This window comes from Mya arenaria, chromosome 11, assembly GCF_026914265.1.
Source record: "Mya arenaria isolate MELC-2E11 chromosome 11, ASM2691426v1".
Taxonomy (NCBI): Eukaryota; Metazoa; Mollusca; class Bivalvia; order Myida; family Myidae; genus Mya; species Mya arenaria.
Window position 1 is genome coordinate 16,774,423 of NC_069132.1, and position 19,158 is coordinate 16,793,580.

At 36.7% G+C, this 19,158-nt stretch overlaps 1 protein-coding gene across 1 annotated transcript; it reads left to right on the forward strand.

Annotated features, from left to right (window-relative positions):
• Positions 1–450: 450 nt before the first annotated feature.
• Positions 451–17,656, forward strand: LOC128208892 (serine--tRNA ligase, mitochondrial-like). Its single transcript, XM_052912580.1, has 16 exons — positions 451–483; positions 2,459–2,630; positions 2,976–3,076; positions 6,246–6,281; positions 7,748–7,825; positions 8,774–8,828; positions 10,623–10,683; positions 11,362–11,467; positions 12,123–12,170; positions 12,654–12,762; positions 13,129–13,262; positions 13,487–13,596; positions 13,853–13,946; positions 14,782–14,874; positions 15,685–15,750; positions 16,998–17,656. The coding sequence occupies exons 2-16, from the start codon at positions 2,483–2,485 to the stop codon at positions 17,112–17,114; spliced, it is 1,356 nt and encodes a 451-aa protein (XP_052768540.1). The 5' UTR covers positions 451–483; positions 2,459–2,482; the 3' UTR covers positions 17,115–17,656.
• The last annotated feature ends 1,502 nt before the right edge of the window (positions 17,657–19,158 follow it).

Below are 19,158 nucleotides of genomic sequence, written 5' to 3' on the forward strand. Positions count from 1 at the left end.
TATAGAAAGAAATTGTTATACAATAGATGTATTTTGTTTTATAGGAATAGAACTGTACTTATCAAGGAAAGGAATAACATATATGAAAAAGTTTTCGCCTGTATATAATTTAATGTTGTCTCTGACCCCCTCTGTTTTTCTTACATTGTATTTTGTTATGCATTAATTTTTTATTACAATCACTTTTATTGAACTGTATTTCACTTTTATATTTCTATCTCAATAAAAAATATCAACTTACGAAGCAAACTGTGTAATTTGTAAATTGTTTTATTTATGATCTTTCCAAAGGTGGTAAATCAAGGGATTGGAAAGTCTTCATTCAAAAGGGGTTAAAAAACTTTTGTATTAGTTTGGGGTTGAAAAGTCTTAGGCTTTGAAATAACAAAGGGGTTGAAACGTCTTTGGGTTAAAAACTCCGACAGCCGAAAATAACTCCACCATTAATCGATTAAAGGCTACGTTTCAGCGAAACAAGTTCAGGTAACGAAACATCGCTGAAAGGCCATTATTTCGAAAGTATATGTGCACTAACTTCTCTCTTTTGATTTATAAATGCGTACTAATGTAGGCACACGCACCATAGACAAAACCAATTGAAAGGAAATTTATGCGACCAAATTTTGTTTTTCCCTGTTTACCTAAAATAGTGTTAAACCGGTTTGGTACGCAAATTTTAGAAGATATTTTTGATGTAGTTAGATGTTTAGGTCGTATTGGATATATTTGAGGGAATGTTTCTAGTATAGCCTTTAAGTGTGACTTTTAATGGTTTAATTGATTATCTTATTTGATAAAGCGTGCATTTCACCATTTGTTACAAACTTCTAGTGTTTTTTTCTGTGTGCAAGACTGGACTGCCTATCAATAGTTATATACAAAAATGAGTGATCAGGGATACTTGATATTTTGACATTTCTTATGTATCCCTGTCTCATATCTGTCATAGTGCAAAACATCGTCAAAATACTCCTTGATGGCCATTTAGGTTGACTTCATGAATTGTGAACGATGACCTTTGAGTCTGAGACAAAACCATACAGAAACTCAATACATGAAGCATTGTGTCTGCATTTCAGACAGACTTGTTTAAAAATATTACCTTTTAAAATGTATTGGACCAATGCTGCTTCTTTGAAAATGACAGTTTTAACTGTTTTAATACAGTAATTGTTAACAGCAATGTTAACTTCAAAGATTTTATAATGACTTATCAATTCGTGTAGGATCGATTTCAAAGGGCAATGTAGCCCATGACGTATGATATAAATTAATAGTATACCCTGCCCCAAATCAAGGTGTTAAAAGGCTATTAATTTACAGGGTAATGAAAGCCATGAATAAGATTTGTTGTTGCCAATAATGGGCGTTCAGGAAATGTTTTGTAATCATATACAGCAGCACTTATTATAATAGCCATGATAATAGATGAGATGTATTTATAACTGCGTACTAAAGCATACTGAATTATAAAAACGCAATGGAGTTTTAACCTTTGCATATTAAAATATATATAGTTGTATAGGATTACTTCAAAGCCCAGTTCCGATTGATAAGCATGCATATCAGCTAGTAACCATTAACCCTTTTTCACATGTTGGCAGGGACAGTTCCAACAGGTACAGCAAGGCCCATAACTCCATCTAGGTGATTGTTGAGCTGTTATGCCTCGAGTCTGCACTGTCTGTAAATCCATGTTTCCCTGTAATTCTAACAAGTTTGCACTGTAAATCCGTGTTTCTCTGTAATGCTACAAGTCTGCACTGTAAATCCATGTTTCCCTGTAATGCCTCAAGTCTGCACTGTAAACAAGCCTGCACAGTAAATCCATGTTTCCCTGTAATGCCAACAAGTCTGCACCGTAAATCCATGTTTCTCTGTAATGTCACAAGTCTGCACCATAAATCCATATTTCCCTGTAATGCCACAAGTCTGCACTGTAAATCCATGTTTCCCTGCAATGCCAACAAGTCTGCACCATAAATCCATGTTTCCCTGTAATGCCACAAGTATGCAACGTAAATCCATGTTTCCCTGTAATGCCGTAAGTCTGCAACGTAAATCCATATTTCCCTGTAATGCCACAAATCTGCACTGTAAATCTGTAGTTTTAAGTGTATGTATTATGACAAAACCAAAAGTTGTAAAATGACTGGTCGTCTATGTATGAGGACTAAGATTTGATGTGTCAGATTGTGGGGGGTCAATATCTCTACAATATATTACATCTCATTTATTACATTTTGTCCTCCAGTGTATGGTTAAACTTTATATAGTTGTTGAGTGTTGATCAGACAGAATCTAATAAAACTCAGTTTTCAATAGTACTGTATAAGTTCATGATGATAATGAAAAGCTAAGAAAGAAGTTTTTTATAAAAAAAAAGTTTGAGACTTCTAAAAGAAACATATTGTTAACATACAAATAAAAAGCTGCATTATTTGTATTTTATCTAAAGAACAGAGTCAAGCCAGTATTGGCGATGTTGAGGGTTATAGCTGGAGGGCCGGGGATGACATGGTGCAGAGCAAGAGAGACAAGGAATATCCTGAGACAGATCTGTACGACGTACTGCACGAAGGCCAGGGCACGAGATTTTAACATGTGGAAACAACAGTTTGAATTGAGAGGTAGGAAATGCTGTATTCTGATTTGTGTACATGATCACATACAGAATGCACAAACATTTGCAATTTATCATTATTATTGACATTATTACATGGATTCTTCCATACCATTAGGATAATGATATACATGTACATTACAAATAAAAGAGCATTGTTGACATAATCTTCTCTGGATCATACAATGTACATGTTCTGGAGATACTAGTCAACCGTATATTTGTAATGAATTCAAAAACATCTATTGCATGTGTGTTGTCCTAAAACCTATTTGATATATATGTATAAATGACAAAAAAAATCCATTCATCATATCAGATTTAGATACAAAATGCTTGTTTTTGTTTCTAGAGCCGGAGTTCAACCTGGAGTACCTTCTTGATGAGAAGAACAGAGATGTTATCAGAAAAAATGTTGCCAATAGGAAGGGAGTTGGGGATATAGACAGAGTGGTAAATGCTTGTTTGATATCATACAAAATGTTGCCAATAGGAAGGGAGTTGGGGAAAAAGACAGAGTGGTAAATGCTTGTTTGATATCATACAAAATGTTGCCAATAGGAAGGGAGTTGGGGCAAAAGACAGAGTGGTAAATGCTTATTTGATATCAGAACAAATGTTGCCAATAGGAAAAGTGTTGGGGATATAGACAGAGTGGTAAATGCTTGTTTAATATCAGACCAAATGTTGCAAATAGGAAAAGTGTCGGGGATGTAGACAGAGTGGTAAATGCTTATTTGATATTAGACAAAATGTTGCCAATAGGAATGGAGTCGGGGATATAGACAGAGTGGTAAATGCTTGTTTGATATCAGACAAAATGTTGCCAATAGGAAGGGAGTCAGGGATATAGACAGTGGTAAATGCTTGTTTGATATCAGACAGAATGTTGCCAATAGGAAAAGTGTCGGGGATATAGACAGACTGGTATATGCTCATAATGTTGTCGATAGGAAGGGTGTAGGGGATATAGACAGAGTGCTCATGTTATCAGACAAAATGTTACCAATAGGAAGGGAGTCGGGGATATAGACAGAGTGGTAAATGCTTGTTTGATATCAGACCAAATGTTGCCTATAGGAAAAGTGTCAGGGATATAGACAGAGTGGTAAATGCTTGTTTGATATCAGAACAAATGTTGCCATAAGGAAGGGAGTCAGGGGGAAAAGACAGAGTGGTAAATGCTTGTTTGATATCAGACCAAATGTTGCCTATAGGAAAAGTGTCGGGGATGAAGACAGAGTGGTAAATGCTTATTTGATATCAGACCAAATGTTGCCAATAGGAAGGGAGTCAGGGATAAAGACAGAGTGGTAAATGCTTGTTTGATATCAGACAAAATGTTGCCAATAGGAAGGGAGTCGGGGATATAGACAGAGTGGTAAATGCTTGTTTGATATCAGACCAAATGTTGCCTATAGGAAAAGTGTCGGGGATGAAGACAGAGTGGTAAATGCTTATTTGATATCAGACAAAATGTTGCCAATAGGAAGGGAGTCAGGGATATAGACAGAGTGGCAAATGCTTGTTTGATATCAGACAGAATGTTGCCAATAGGAAGGGAGTCGGGGATATAGACAGAGTGGTAAATGCTTGTTTGATATCAGACCAAATGTTGCCAATAGGAAGGGAGTCGGGGATAAAGACAGAGTGGTAAATGCTTGTTTGATATCAGACAAAATGTTGCCAATAGGAAGGGAGTCGGGGATATAGACAGAGTGGTAAATGCTTGTTTGATATCAGACCAAATGTTGCCAATAGGAAGGGAGTCAGGGATATAGACAGAGTGGTAAATGCTTGTTTGATATCAGACAGAATGTTGCCAATAGGAAGGGTGTCGGGGATATAGACAGAGTGGTAAATGCTTTTTTGATATCAGACAGAATGTTGCCAATAGGAAGGGAGTCGGGGATATAGACAGAGTGGTAAATGCTTGTTTGATATCAGACCAAATGTTGCCAATAGGAAGGGAGTCAGGGATAGAGACAGAGTGGTAAATGCTTGTTTGATATCAGACCAAATGTTGCCAATAGGAAGGGTGTCAGGGATATAGACAGAGTGGTAAATGCTTGTTTGATATCAGACCAAATGTTGCCAATAGGAAGGGAGTCGGGGATATAGACAGAGTGGTAAATGCTTGTTTGATATCAGACAGAATGTTGCCAATAGGAAGGGAGTCGGGGATATAGACAGAGTGGTAAATGCTTGTTTGATATCAGACCAAATGTTGCCAATAGGAAAAGTGTTGGGGTTATAGACAGAGTGGTAAATGCTTGTTTGATATCAGACAAAATGTTGCCAATAGGAAGGGAGTCGGGGATATAGACAGAGTGGTAAATGCTTGTTTGATATCAGACCAAATGTTGCCAATAGGAAGGGAGTCAGGGATATAGACAGAGTGGTAAATGCTTGTTTGATATCAGACCAAATGTTGCCAATAGGAAGGGAGTCAGGGATATAGACAGAGTGGTAAATGCTTGTTTGATATCAGACAAAATGTTGCCAATAGGAAGGGTGTCAGGGATATAGACAGAGTGGTAAATGCTTGTTTGATATCAGACCAAATGTTGCCAATAGGAAGGGAGTCAGGGATATAGACAGAGTGGTAAATGCTTGTTTGATATCAGACAGAATGTTGCCAATAGGAAGGGAGTCGGGGATATAGACAGAGTGGTAAATGCTTGTTTGATATCAGACCAAATGTTGCCAATAGGAAGGGAGTCGGGGATATAGACAGAGTGGTAAATGCTTGTTTGATATTAGACAAAATGTTGCCAATAGGAAGGGAGTCGGGGATATAGACAGAGTGGTAAATGCTTGTTTGATATCAGACCAAATGTTGCCAATAGGAAGGGAGTCAGGGATATAGACAGAGTGGTAAATGCTTGTTTGATATCAGAAAAAATGTTGCCAATAGGAAGGGAGTCGGGGATATAGACAGAGTGGTAAATGCTTGTTTGATATCAGACCAAATGTTGCCAATAGGAAGGGAGTCGGGGATATAGACAGAGTGGTAAATGCTTGTTTGATATCAGACAAAATGTTGCCAATAGGAAGGGAGTCGGGGATGAAGACAGAGTGGTAAATGCTTGTTTGATATCAGACAAAATGTTGCCAATAGGAAGGGAGTCGGGGATAAAGACAGAGTGGTAAATGCTTGTTTGATATCAGACAAAATGTTGCCAATAGGAAGGGAGTCGGGGATATAGACAGAGTGGTAAATGCTTGTTTGATATCAGACCAAATGCTGCCAATAGGAAGGGAGTCAGGGATATAGACAGAGTGGTAAATGCTTGTTTGATATCAGACAGAATGTTGCCAATAGGAAGGGAATCGGGGATATAGACAGAGTGGTAAATGTTTGTTTGATATCAGACAAAATGTTGCCAAGAGGAAGGCAGTCAGGGATATAGACATATTTCATACCATCAAAAGAAATTGTATGTAACATAAAACATTATAAAAATAAGTTTTGGCTCAACAATAGAATTAAAGTAATATAGAGCTTATATCTAGACACAGATATTTGCCCTTGATTTATAGGTGAATATTAAAGATACCAGGTATTATCAATTACAAACATCATGAATATGCTACTAAGAATATTTCTGTTCTTTAACAGGTGGAGCTGTGGAAAAGACTGAATGAGGAACCAAAGGTATTTAAAGGATTGTGTAACAACACTTTTATTTCAATAGAAGGATAGAATATTATTCAATAAAATCAAGATTGTAATACAAACGTTTTCACCAGACCAGTCTATTCAACAAATCGTTTCTGCTTGCTTCCATCCCTTAACTACATGTACCATTCGCTAGATTAGTGTGAGAATGTTGTAAGACAATATAGGAATAGAAGGCGTTCCAGCAGTCTTGTGCTCTCACATTGCTGTCATTGAGCTGTTGTAATCAAACCAAAACTGCTGTTTTTAGCTCACCTGTCACTTTGTGACAAGGTGAGCTTTTGTGATCGCCTTTTGTCGGCGTCCGTCGTGCGTCGTCCGTCAACAATTTACTTAAAAGACATCTCCTCCTTAACCGCTGGGCCAATATTAATAAAACTTCATAGGGATGTTCCTTGGGTGGTCTTCTATCAAAGTTGTTCAAAGAATTCAATTCCATGCAGAACTCTGGTTGCCATGGCAACCAAAAGGAAAAGCTTTAAAAATCTTCTTCTCCCAAACCGCAAGGCTTAGGCTGTTGATATATGGTAGGTAGGATCACCAAATGGTCCTCTACCAAGATTGTTCAAATTATGGCCCTTGGGTCAAAATTGGCCCCGCCCCGGGGGGTCATGGGTTTTCTCTATATGTTTATAGAGAAAACTTCAAAAATCTTCTCCTTTGAACTTACTTGGCCTAGAGCTTAGATATTTGGCATGATTCATCGTCTAGTGGACCTCTACAAAGTTTGTTCAAATTATGGCCCTGGGGTCAAAATTGGCCCCGCCCCGGGGGGTCATGGGTATTCTCTATATGTTTATAGTTAAAACTTCAAAATCTTCTCCTCTGAACTTACTTGGACTAGAGCTTAGATATTTGGCATGATTCATCGTCTAGTGGACTTTTACAAAGATTGTTCAAATTATGGCCTTGGGGTCAAAATTGGCCCCGCCCCGGGGGTCATGGGTTTTCTCTATATGTTTATAGAGAAAACTTCAAAAATCTTCTCCTTTGAACTTACTTGGACTAGAGCTTAGATATTTGGCATGATTCATCGTCTAGTGGACCTCTACAAAGATTGTTCAAATTATGGCCTTGGGGTAAAAATTGGCCCCGCCCCGTGGGGTCATGGGTATACTTGATATGTTTACAGTTAAAACTTAAAAAATCTTCTCCTCTGAACTTACTTGGACTAGAGCTTAAATATTTGGCATGATTCATCGTCTAGTGGACCTCTACAAAGATTGTTCAAATTATGGCCTTGGGGTCAAATAGGCTTAGGTTTTCAATATTTGTATATAATGGAAGAATGTGCAATATATGACAGATGAGCGATTCAGGGCCATTTGGCCCTCTTGTTATACTCTTGGTGTATTTGAAAGGTGAAAAGATTATTTCTTACAATCTAGTTAATGTAGTATTTGGTTTAATTGAACAGCTTCTAATGCAAAAACATATTTCAGCCTGACATACAGGAGAAGTTGAAGATAGCCTTTTTGACAGCTGCGAGTGAGATCCCGAACACTTCACACCCCGAATCTGTAAGTTTAGACAGTGTAGAACATGTCACACCCTGAGTCTGTAAGTTAGGACAGTGTGGAACACCTCACACTACATACCTGTAAATTTGAACATTGTGGAACACATCACATTCCGAGTCTGTAAGTTGGGACAGTGTCAAAAATGTCACACCCCGAGTCTGTACGTTGGAATAGTGTGGAACGTATCACAACCCTGAGTCTGTAAGTTGAGACAGTGTGGAACGTATCACACCCAGAGTCTGTAAGTTGAGACAGTGTGGAACGTATCACAACCCCGAGTCTGTAAGTTGAGACAGTGTGGAACGTATCACAACCCTGAGTCTGTAAGTTGAGACAGTGTGGAACTTATCACACCCCATGTCTGTAAGTTGAGACAGTGTGGAACGTATCACACCCCGAGTCTGCAAGTTGGGACAGTGTCGAACATGTCACACCCAGAGTCTGTAAGTTGGGAAAGTGTCAAATATGTAACACCCCTAGTCTGGAAGTTTGAACAGTGTCAAACGTCTCACACCCCGAGTCGTAAGTTGGGACAGTGTCAAACGTCTCACACCCCGAGTCGTAAGTTGGGATAGTGTCAATCCTGTAACACCCTTGGTTTGTAAGTTGGGACAGTTTCGAACACGTCACACACAGAGTCTGTAAGATGGGACAGTGTGGAACATGTCATACCCCAATTCTGTAAGTTGGGACAATGTGGAACAAGTCACACCCCGAGTCTGTAAGTTTGGACAGTGTGGATCACATCACAACCGGAGTTCATATGTTCGTCAGAATGCAAACTTCTGACAAATTAACATGGGTAGATATGACATGTTTCAGGTTTTACTCTCAGCTATTTCTTTACAAAAACAGTTTGTGCATTCAAAAAGTGTCCAATAATTACCAATTTTAACTACAATGTGCATGCATTAAACTGGAACTAGCAAATGTTTTGTGTCATTTCAGCCCGTGGGGGATGAGGATGAGTCAAGACAGGTTGAGCTGATTGGAGCTCCAAGAGGTGGGTCCATGACATGAGGCTTGTTTATATGTGCTGGTCATCATCATAAGATAGAGTCTGTCATGTAGCCAAACTATTTTCTAGGTTCGGAAGCATTATGTCATTGTTTTTGCCCTGTCCTTCAGTCAGTCAGTCGTACGTCACACTTTGTTCCACTCAATAACATGAGAACTATAAGACCCAGGAACTTAATAATTGGTGTGGAGGTTGGTCATGACCAGTAGATGACCCCTATTGTTGTTGAGATCAGAAGGTCAAGGTTGAGGTTACCTAAAGGTGAAAAAATGGGTTCTGCTCAATAACTGAAGATCCTTTGGGTTCAGGAACTTCATGTTTGGTATACAAGTTGGTCATGACCAATAGATGACCCCTTTAGAATTTGAGATCAGTAGGTCAATAGTAAAGGTCAGGGTGACCTTCAGGTGAAAATGGTTTCCACTCCATAACTAAAGACCAACTGCATCCTGGAACTTCATACTTTGTATGCCAGTTGCTCATGACTCGCAGATGACCCCTATTGATTTTGGGATCAAAAGGTAATGGTCAAGGTGAAAAACGATTTCCTGCTGAATAATTAAAGAAAGCTTGGGCCAAGAAAATTCATGCTTGGTATGCTAGATGGGCATGACTAGTTGATGCCCCTATTGATTTTGGGATCAGTAGGTTAAAGGTCAAGGTGGCAGTGACTTTATGATAAAAGAAAGTTTTCCCGTTGAATAACTTAAGAACGCTTGGGCCAAGGATTTTTATGCTTGGTATGCAAGTTGGTTGAGACTACTTGATGACCCCTATTGATTTTGGGATCAGTAGGTTAAAGGTCAAGGGGGCAGTGACCTTATGATAAAAGAACATTTTTTCCGCGGAATAACTAAAGAACGATTGCGCCAAGTAACTTCATACTTGGTATGTCAGTTGGTCAGGACTAGTTTATGACTGCTATTAATTTTTAGATCAGATGATCAATGGTCAAGGTACCCATGGGGTAAAATAACAGTTTCCACTGAAAAACTAAAGAACACTTGGGCCCAGGAACTTCATACTTGGTTTACTAGTTGGTCTTGATAAGTAGATGATACCTTTCGATTTTAAGGTCAGTAGATTAAGGTCACAGTGACCTTCAGGTGAAAAACAATTTGTTTGTAACCGGTCCTTCTGCTCAATAACTAAAGAATGCTTGGACTCAGGAACTTTAAACTTGAACCAGGAACTTCAAACTTTGTATGAGGTTGGTCATGACCTGAAGATGACCCCTATATTTGTTCTTCTCCTGTCCAAATGTACAAATTTCATGTCCATTATTGATTATTTCTCACCTCACAATGGGGGAGGCAAGCGCTCCAAATAAGCAATCTTAAGTGACTTATAGGGTTTAAGCCAGATTTTAAAAAGGGCATGGTGCTGCATAAAAAGGACAGGGTGCTAAGGTTGAAAAGGGCATATTTTATCAAGCTTGGAAAAACTTTTCAATTTTGGCATTTTGTTTTAGAAATGTGTTTAAGTAGAAACACCTATCAAACACATTGTACATGTAGTAATCATTATGCTGGGATTGCCCACGCTTCAAAAAGTGACAAAGGCATTATTTTTCTTCCATATAGTCTTTAAACAAATATGTTTTTCAATTAAATATTTTTCTGAGTCATTCAACGACATCCTGTGTGAAGGTGGCACGCGGAGGTTGTCATCGGGTCTGTGATTGCTATATCACAGAAATCTGTTAAGTTTTGCACAAATAACATTTTCACCTCCTATTGACATGTGTTGCAAGTAATTCTTTGTGTTTGTCACTTTCAGTTGAAGATGGCCTGAAAAGCATAGTAGAACTAGGAGAGCATCTGGGCATGCTACGAGTCAGGTTGGTTCACTGTGTACAAACAAGGCCGTGAAATGCTACCTGTACATGTGTGTGTGATCTAATTTTTCAGTTCTACATCATCCGAGTATGTATACCTAGTAGAAGTTAACAGTGTGAAGTAGGTATCCAGGACACATAAAAGTTTGCAATCTGCATCATTCTGGTATGAGTATCTCGTGGAAGTTTAAAGCGTGTAGTCAGTATCAAATACACATTTAAGTCAGTCAGCCTACCTGTTCATGTGAAAAGATATGTTCTTCAAACTACTTTTTACGCCAATTGCAACTGCCACTGCACCTACATGTACAAATACAATTAGTGTTTTGTAACCTCTCTTGTCTTCTGAAACATGGCACTTGGCCATAAGCTTCAAACAATTGATGTGAAAATTAGTTAGGCTACATCATATTGACAGTAACACATTTGCCGATAATATACAGCTTATTTGAACATGAGTTATTCGTAAAGTACCACTTTGTATTGTCTGTTACTTTTAAGGGAACATATTCTTATTTTAAGCTAGCAATGTATGTGGACTTTCATGGTGTAAATTAAAATCTTTCATTTTCTTAAATTTACTTATATATACATTTTTGATAAAGCGTCTTGTATGTGAATTTATTATTTAGATGCTTTGATCACAGATTCAGTACTGTGTGGTTTGCTCCTGTATTTCAGCAATGTCAACATGACAACAGGCCCATCCACTTATTACTTCACAGACCAGCTGGCACAACTAGAGCAGGCCCTCGTAACATTCACCATCAAATTCCTGCTCAACAAGGTATGTTTCAGGATAAATATCATTTATCTACTGTTTTTATTTGTATTGATGGAATTAAAATTGTTCTCATGTTTATTGGGCATCAATATGTTTGTTTTGTAACGTTGAATACACTTAGTGAGGAACAAGGAAAATTAATGAAAATCAACCACAGGGACTGAAATAGGAGGTCGACATAGCGAAATAATCGAGATAGAAAAATCAACACAAGCAGAATGATTGATTTTATATAGAACTAAGAATAAGTAAGAATAAAATCGGAACCGGAGAAAAAGTCGACACAACCGGAAATTCGAGATATCCGACTTTGACATACCGAGTTTGGACTGTATTACTAAAGTGATTCTCCTGAATTTATTTTATTTCACCTTTTGATTCATGGTGAACTTTTGTTCAAATTAATGTTCATGGACATATAAACATGACAAAAGATTCTCATTTTAGCAAGCATTCGTTAAAATAAAAATATAAGAAGAAAAAGTAAAAGTTCTTTACAAATCTTAATTTGCAGAAAAGAGCCTTAATCCTTATACAGCTACAATATGCTTTTAAAATGATATAAAAATTAGTCATAAAAAATGTAAAATTTAAGCAAGAGTGGCAAAATTTTTGTGTCATGTGACTAATTGATGCATAACTCAAATTTGCATTTCAGGGTTTTGAGTTGGTGTCAGTGCCAGACCTGTTGCACCCACATGTTATCGTAAGTAGATCATAACGGTGGTGTTGGTTTTATTTGTGCTCACCAAGTCAGACACAAAAACCACACTCTAGCATAACAATGTGCCAACAAGAGTCATCAATATAATGTTGAAATAACTTGTTTCACAATCATTGTAAATAAATGTTTTTAAACTATACTAAGAAGATGATTGCTTTGTTCCAGAATTGTAACTAAGTATGCATATGCCTGTGGTTATTTACTAAGTGTTAAGAATATTGCATTCAGGCAGGTTTTACCTTGCCACTGGAATGACAGTATAACTATACAAGTGTAATCATACGGTGTATATTTGACTTCTAATGCATTTCTACAAAAATAAAGACATTTGCTGTGGATATTAATACTATGTATTGTAAGCTAGTTCATTTCAGTATTTATGCAGAGGGTTTCAAAAAAGCAAAGCATAATATCTGCATGGTCATGATACTCAAAATTCTTGTTATAATATCATGTGTATTTCAGGAGGGTTGCGGGTTCAAGACGAGCGGGGATGTAGCTCAGGTGTATCATCTCGATCCTAGCAGGCATGAGCGCCTGTGTCTGGCTGGAACAGCAGAAATGGCCCTGGCAGGTGGGTGCTTATTTTCTGTTAAATGACGATGCACAAATCTGGAAGTATCTCTAGTATTTCATGCTTTGAAGGCTGCACTTTCACAGGTATTTTTTTTTTATTTTGGAATGAGCCAAATTTTGCTTAAATGTCTGAAAACTTGTGAAATAAGACTGCTGATAAAAATATCAGTGCGCAGTTAAAGAAAAAAATATAATTTTGGCTGATCTGTTCTGTTTTGAGTTATCTCATATGACTGAATTGAAAGCACTGATGCCAAAATCAGCTGATTCTGAGACAAAAAATAGGAAAAAGTTGTCATATCGGATAATCTGTCTGATTGCAGCTTTAAAAAAATAAAAACAGAGTTTCACTTTTAACCTTCAGGTTTCTTGGGAAATGAGGTGTTGAACGAAGAAGATCTTCCAAAGAGGTTAGCATCAGTGAGCCGATGTTACAGAGCAGAGACCTCAGATGCTGACAGTGCCCTGGGAATCTACCGTGTACACCAGTTCACCAAGGTATTGGCGATTCCGTTTGTGTATGGAACGTTTATGGAACTCGAGTGAATGCATTTTAATGCCATTTTAAAAACAAATGAGTAACAAAAAAATATTAATTCACAAATGCCAAAAAGTAGTATATAGTAAATATGACAAACAAAAACAAAGAATCCAGCTTTATAAAAGACACATCGTGACTCGGTTTCACAAGGACATGATTTAGATGTATCTGTTCTATGCAGGTTGAGATGTTCTGCGTGACTGCTAGTGACGTGACAGAGAGCAGTGACATGCTGCAGGAACTACTTGATATAGAGAAAACTCTCTTCTCTCAGCTGCAACTCCACTTCAGGTAATTCTTGTAGTATAGATAGACATTAAGATCGACAAACTATTGGCACGTCTGCATGTTTCATCCTAAATTAATGATTTTCATTGTTTTTTCCTCGCTATTATTCAAACTGTTACAGATTCAGGTATTTAGGTATCAATTGGTGATATTCACATGTAACTATGATATATTTGTCATTTTGTAAATATACAGAGCACATTTAATACTCCCAAAACTACTGAATGTTTCATATGGGTTCTTGTGTGTTGTGTTGCAGGGTGTTAGACATGTCCACAGCAGAATTGGGGGCTCCAGCACACAGAAAGTATGACATAGAAGCCTGGATGCCAGCATCACAGCTATGGGGAGAGGTAGGTATAAACTTACAGCAATAGGACTGAATCGAGTTGATCAATCCTCAGACCTTAATTATATGACTTAGAATTAATAACCATCATTGCATCGTAACAATGGCGATGGCCAATTGGTTAGTGAATGAGAATCTGGTTGAGAGGGTCCCGGGTTTGACCCCAGCTTGGAGCTATATCAACCATTAGTACTGGTTATCACCCAGGAATGGTAATGGGTTCTCAATCATGTAGTTAGCTGATTTTAAAGACCAACATCAGGCCCCAATTTCTCGAAACTTCTTAAGTCCCTTATAACAGGATTAAGCTAATCTCACTATTTTTGTTGTTCTATAAAATGAGTTATATTTACTTCTTCAAGAAATTTTAGAAATTATGTATGAATAATCTGTACGGTGATCAGAATAAACCATTTTTCATTTATCAAAATCTATTTTCAGTATGTATTCTTGTTATTGAAATAAGCGACTTAAGCCTGTTAAGCTTAAGAAGTTCCGAGAAATTGGGGCCAGGCCCCAACTTCTGGAAACTTCTTAAGTCTATTTTAACAGGATTAAGCTAAGCAATTTTAGTTTTTTGAATAATTTGCGTAATATTTACTCCTTAAGAGTTTTTATACTTAAGATAGGAATTATCTTTATGATAATCACAATAAACCATTTTAAACCATCAAAATTCAATTTAAGTATGTATTTTGGCTTATTAAGATAAGCTACTTAATCCTTTTCAGCTTAAGAAGTTTCGAGAAATTGGGGCCATTATGCCTGTTGTTGTGAAAAAAAAGTTCTTTATTGGTGATGTTTCATGTTCATCGTAAACTTTGAAAATTGTGTTTCAGATCTCTAGTACATCCAACTGTACGGACTTCCAGAGTCGCAGGCTACACGTGAAGTACCGGACCAGGGACGGGGAATTAAGACATTGTCATACAGTATGTGGCCTCACCTGAAATATTTACACCACTTTAACAAAGTTACACACCTTGCATAGTGGAGAAGGCAACACATGAGGAGTTGACTCATACTACTATATATTATGTAGTGATATAGATATAGATTTCCAAAAACAGATATGACTTTTCATTCGCTGGTATCTATTTTTTTTGCTGTGTAGCAATAAAACTAAAGAAAGAGTATAATATTAATTTATTTTTACTATCTTTACACAATAAGGGTACATTTACCGTTACATCTAATGCCACTATATATTCAATACCATCTTATTTTCTCCACTTTCTAAATTCGGAGACTTAGGTCAATTTGCTTCACCTTGAGGATAATTGTAGTAAGTGTGTCATTTTTGTTGGTTGCTCAATGTGACAAACCACACAAATAGGCTTCCTGCATCTGGTGGGTATCGAACCCATAACCCCTCGCTCTGCAGGCAGACACTCTTCCGCATTGCTATAAAAGCAAGACCCATAGTGAGACAAAAAATGTGCCACTACATATTCAAACGTCAGATACATTATGGTTTCATTATTTAAAATCTCTTATGAACTACTTTTGTTATTAAACACCGATAATCCACAGTCATTGGGACACAGATAAAAAGTTCAGCTTTACAATATTTGGATTTACAATATTTAGAAAACGATAGTGTTCGCAAAGTATTGGTGACTGAAAATTTAAGTAAACAAGTAAGAAATAAAAAATAAAAAATAATAATAATTTGGATAAACTGTGTTCAGATAAATAGTGTTCAAATTAATGGTGTTTAATTATTATTATATATTCTTCAGGTGAATGGGACAGCGTGTGCAGTACCTAGAACCATTATTGCCCTGTGTGAAACACATCAAACAAAGGTAAGCTATATTGTCATTAGTAGAGTGATTTTATTTTCAGTTTTGTAGTGTTCCCAAATGTATAACAACCATATTCATTTTAAGAAAAAATTTGAAAGACAACTCTGTATGTGAATAATCATTCTAGTGATTAACAAATAGATTGCTTCCCTTTGGTTACAAATTGTTTCCAATTTTATTCATGAGCAAAATTAAGGTTTACAAACAGCTGCCTGATAAATGTTGATCTAGTTGTGTAGGTGTCCACCTCTAACCAAAGAGGTTGAGGGTTCAAGCCTTAAGCCATTTCCTGGTTTATACAAAGGAAACTGAGTCAAATGTGATTTATATAAGATTGTTGTCTTTAGATAGAGTAGGAATAAAATAAATTAATTTATATAAACTAGGGATGCAAACGAATGGCAAAATTGATATTCAAATATTCGGTAATTCTTTCGAACGAATATTTGATTACCAAACTACATCTTTTAACTATTATAATATTCGCTAAAGTAATAGCCGGGACATTTTAGTTCTACTTTGTCGTAACCACTACGCACGGCAGACCCTGAATTTCACCAAATGAGCCTCTGAAATTCCTCATTTGAGAAAGACAAAAGTAATACATTATGAACTAAGATTTTTTAAATTTAAATTCCTCTGCCTTCATATTTGTAAACAACATGAACTTAGATGGATTTCTGGTCAAATGTTGTTATACGCCAATAGAGGGTCTTTCCGTAGGACAAACAACCTCGATCTGGGATTGACCTCTGCTCAAAAAACTATGGAAAAACCAAACCAACTCGGGAACTAGTTTATTCCTTAATTGGTAGAGGCATTTAAAATTACCGAAAATAATTGGATTTTTGTGTCTTTTGTCTTACAGCCAGTACCGGTAATTGTAAAATTACGGGGACTTTTTGTAGTACCCTTTGATATGTCCCTAAATAACATACGACGCGTGTATAGTGTATTGTCATCACATTCACACCTCTGGTATTATGGGACAATCGTTGGTAAAATAAGACAAACGAATTTTAAACACAACAACGGAGTTGTAGGCAAAATATTTATTCTTACATTTATTCAACAACAAAACATCGAATATTCAAATACCGATTTTGACATTTAAATACCAAACGTTTGATTGAATATTCGAATATTCGTTTGCATCCCTAATATAAACTGAACCGACAGCTGCCCAGTTTACTAGCTGAGAAATATCACACTCTCACAAACTCTGAAACTGACTGTGCTTCTTTTAGGATGGGAGTGTCCGGCTACCGAATGTCCTGTGGAGCCACATGAACGGACAGACAGAGCTTCGTCAACCAGACCAACCAACAAATCTTCAATGGATCAAGGCTAATAGGTTCACCTGACACTCTTCTTATTATACTGACAAACTCTGACGTGTGGATACCATGAAATCTAGCTGTAATTCTTCATAGACAGATGAAGCAGCCGCCTTATGTGCGGTACGGGATATATGAGGACAAAACAACACTCCTCACATTGATAAAGTCCAACAGGAGCACCTGATACGCATAGCCTCTCACCAGATGTGTTACTAACACAACAGTGGAAACTCACAGATGAAGAAGAAGAAGTAAAGTGATATTTGAACAGAAACATGCGCTAGAATTCTGAGCAATGTTGTCTAGTATTTCCATCAATAATTTCATAATCCGTGAATTCAGTGTTAGGATTTGATTGCAGTTGGTTTTTGCAATGAACTTCGAGCTAACTTGTGCATACTCAATACTGCTTGTTTGCTTATGATTTTAATTTCGGTCAAAATTGTGATGAAATAAGTGTGATTCTCTTATCTGAAAAATTGTTAATGACACATTATTACCTATTGTCATTGAATGTATTATGTATGTATGTTGATTAATGTTATTAGATATAAAGAAATTTGAACATGAAAGTGCTGTTTTTAGAATTAAGTATGGTTTTGTGTGACACATAGAAATGGAAGGAAGTAATGTTTGTGATCAAAATAGAGCAGTGTCATATGATGGTCTGAGAAATATCACTGTGTCCTATGATAGCGAGATTTTATAACTGTGTTGTATGATAGTCAAATCATATCACAGTATTTCCACCTGATCATATCACTGTGTCATAGTTTTACCCATTTATGTTAGAATGCAATTGGTCACTGTGGACAAAGAAAGGTAAGTAATGGTTTTTGAAAAAAAATGCTTGGTGATTTTGATTCGATGAGGCTCACGTCACAACACTTCCATGTCTTAGCATTTTTTATTCTAACTTGACCAAACCTGGTTAAAATGTTTATTAGCATAATATCACCATTTAGATTGATCAACAGCCAGATCACATCATTCACACTGAAGTTATGGCCCTTGAATTATCACAAATGACCAAATTCATTTTGTTGTTTGTTTGAGCAATTCTTATATTCATATTAAATCCCTAGTAAATGTGGTGAGAATGGAAATTGGGATTACATCTCATTTGTTTTGTGTTTTTTTTTATTAAAAAAAACTGACTGTTGTTTTTCAAGAATAATAGACCATGAAATACCAAAGCTTATCCAAAATTCACATTGTTCGCTCTCTTAACTTGAGCATTTCTTATCCAATCCATTCAAAATCTGGTCACAATGTGTATATGCATAATATATATTATGATTTCCATAAGCCACCACATTACATTTTTTATTCAGTTGTTTCCGCCCTTTGTCAACATTTGATTAATTTTACTGCGCATGCTCCCTTAGAGCTCATTTCTTACAAACCTCAACCAAACTTATAAGCAATGTTTATAGCATACTAAATTGTGAATATTTGATAGCTGGCTAGATTGCATTGCGAAATTGCAACATTCAATTTTGAGTTATCGGCCTTGATGTTCTAAGTTGACCATCTTTACATAAATATATATATTACATGTTTGAACTAACTTCTATGAATTTCGATAGTAAAACATATTGCTCTGATTATAGCAGTCCTGCTCATTATTAATGTGTAATTATTTTCGTCCCAAAAAGTGGGCACACTATACAGGCGACATATACAATTTGCGAAATTCTAATTTTGCTGGTCTGTATTTCAGAGAACTAAGGGGGTCATAGCCTTGACTTCATATCCATCGTTGATGGAAGACTTAACATTGGCAATAAGTAAAAACCGGTCCAAGTTCATATGTTGCAAGATCCAATAAGCACATTTGTAGCAAGTTCCATAATTCTGGCTCCAGATATTGTTGAGTTATGGCAACAACAGCGTCTGCTGGTGGTGCTCTTGTTGGCTTAATGTAGGCATAAATGCAAATATACAGCGCTTAATACTTGAACCAATTCACTGTCAGTCACTCAGCAGGGCTGTCTTCACAAATGGTATTCAGTTCCATCAACACCAGCTAAAGATAATGCTACTTTTAAATAAGAAATACACAAAA

Coding starts and splice junctions, on each gene's coding strand:
- LOC128208892 (XM_052912580.1), top strand. CDS start 2,483: ATGTTGAGGGTTATAGCTGGAGGGCCGGGGATGACATGGTGCAGAGCA. Junction 12,763..13,128: donor AGCAGAAATGGCCCTGGCAG/GTGGGTGCTTAT, acceptor TTTAACCTTCAG/GTTTCTTGGGAAATGAGGTG. Junction 13,597..13,852: donor CAGCTGCAACTCCACTTCAG/GTAATTCTTGTA, acceptor GTTGTGTTGCAG/GGTGTTAGACATGTCCACAG.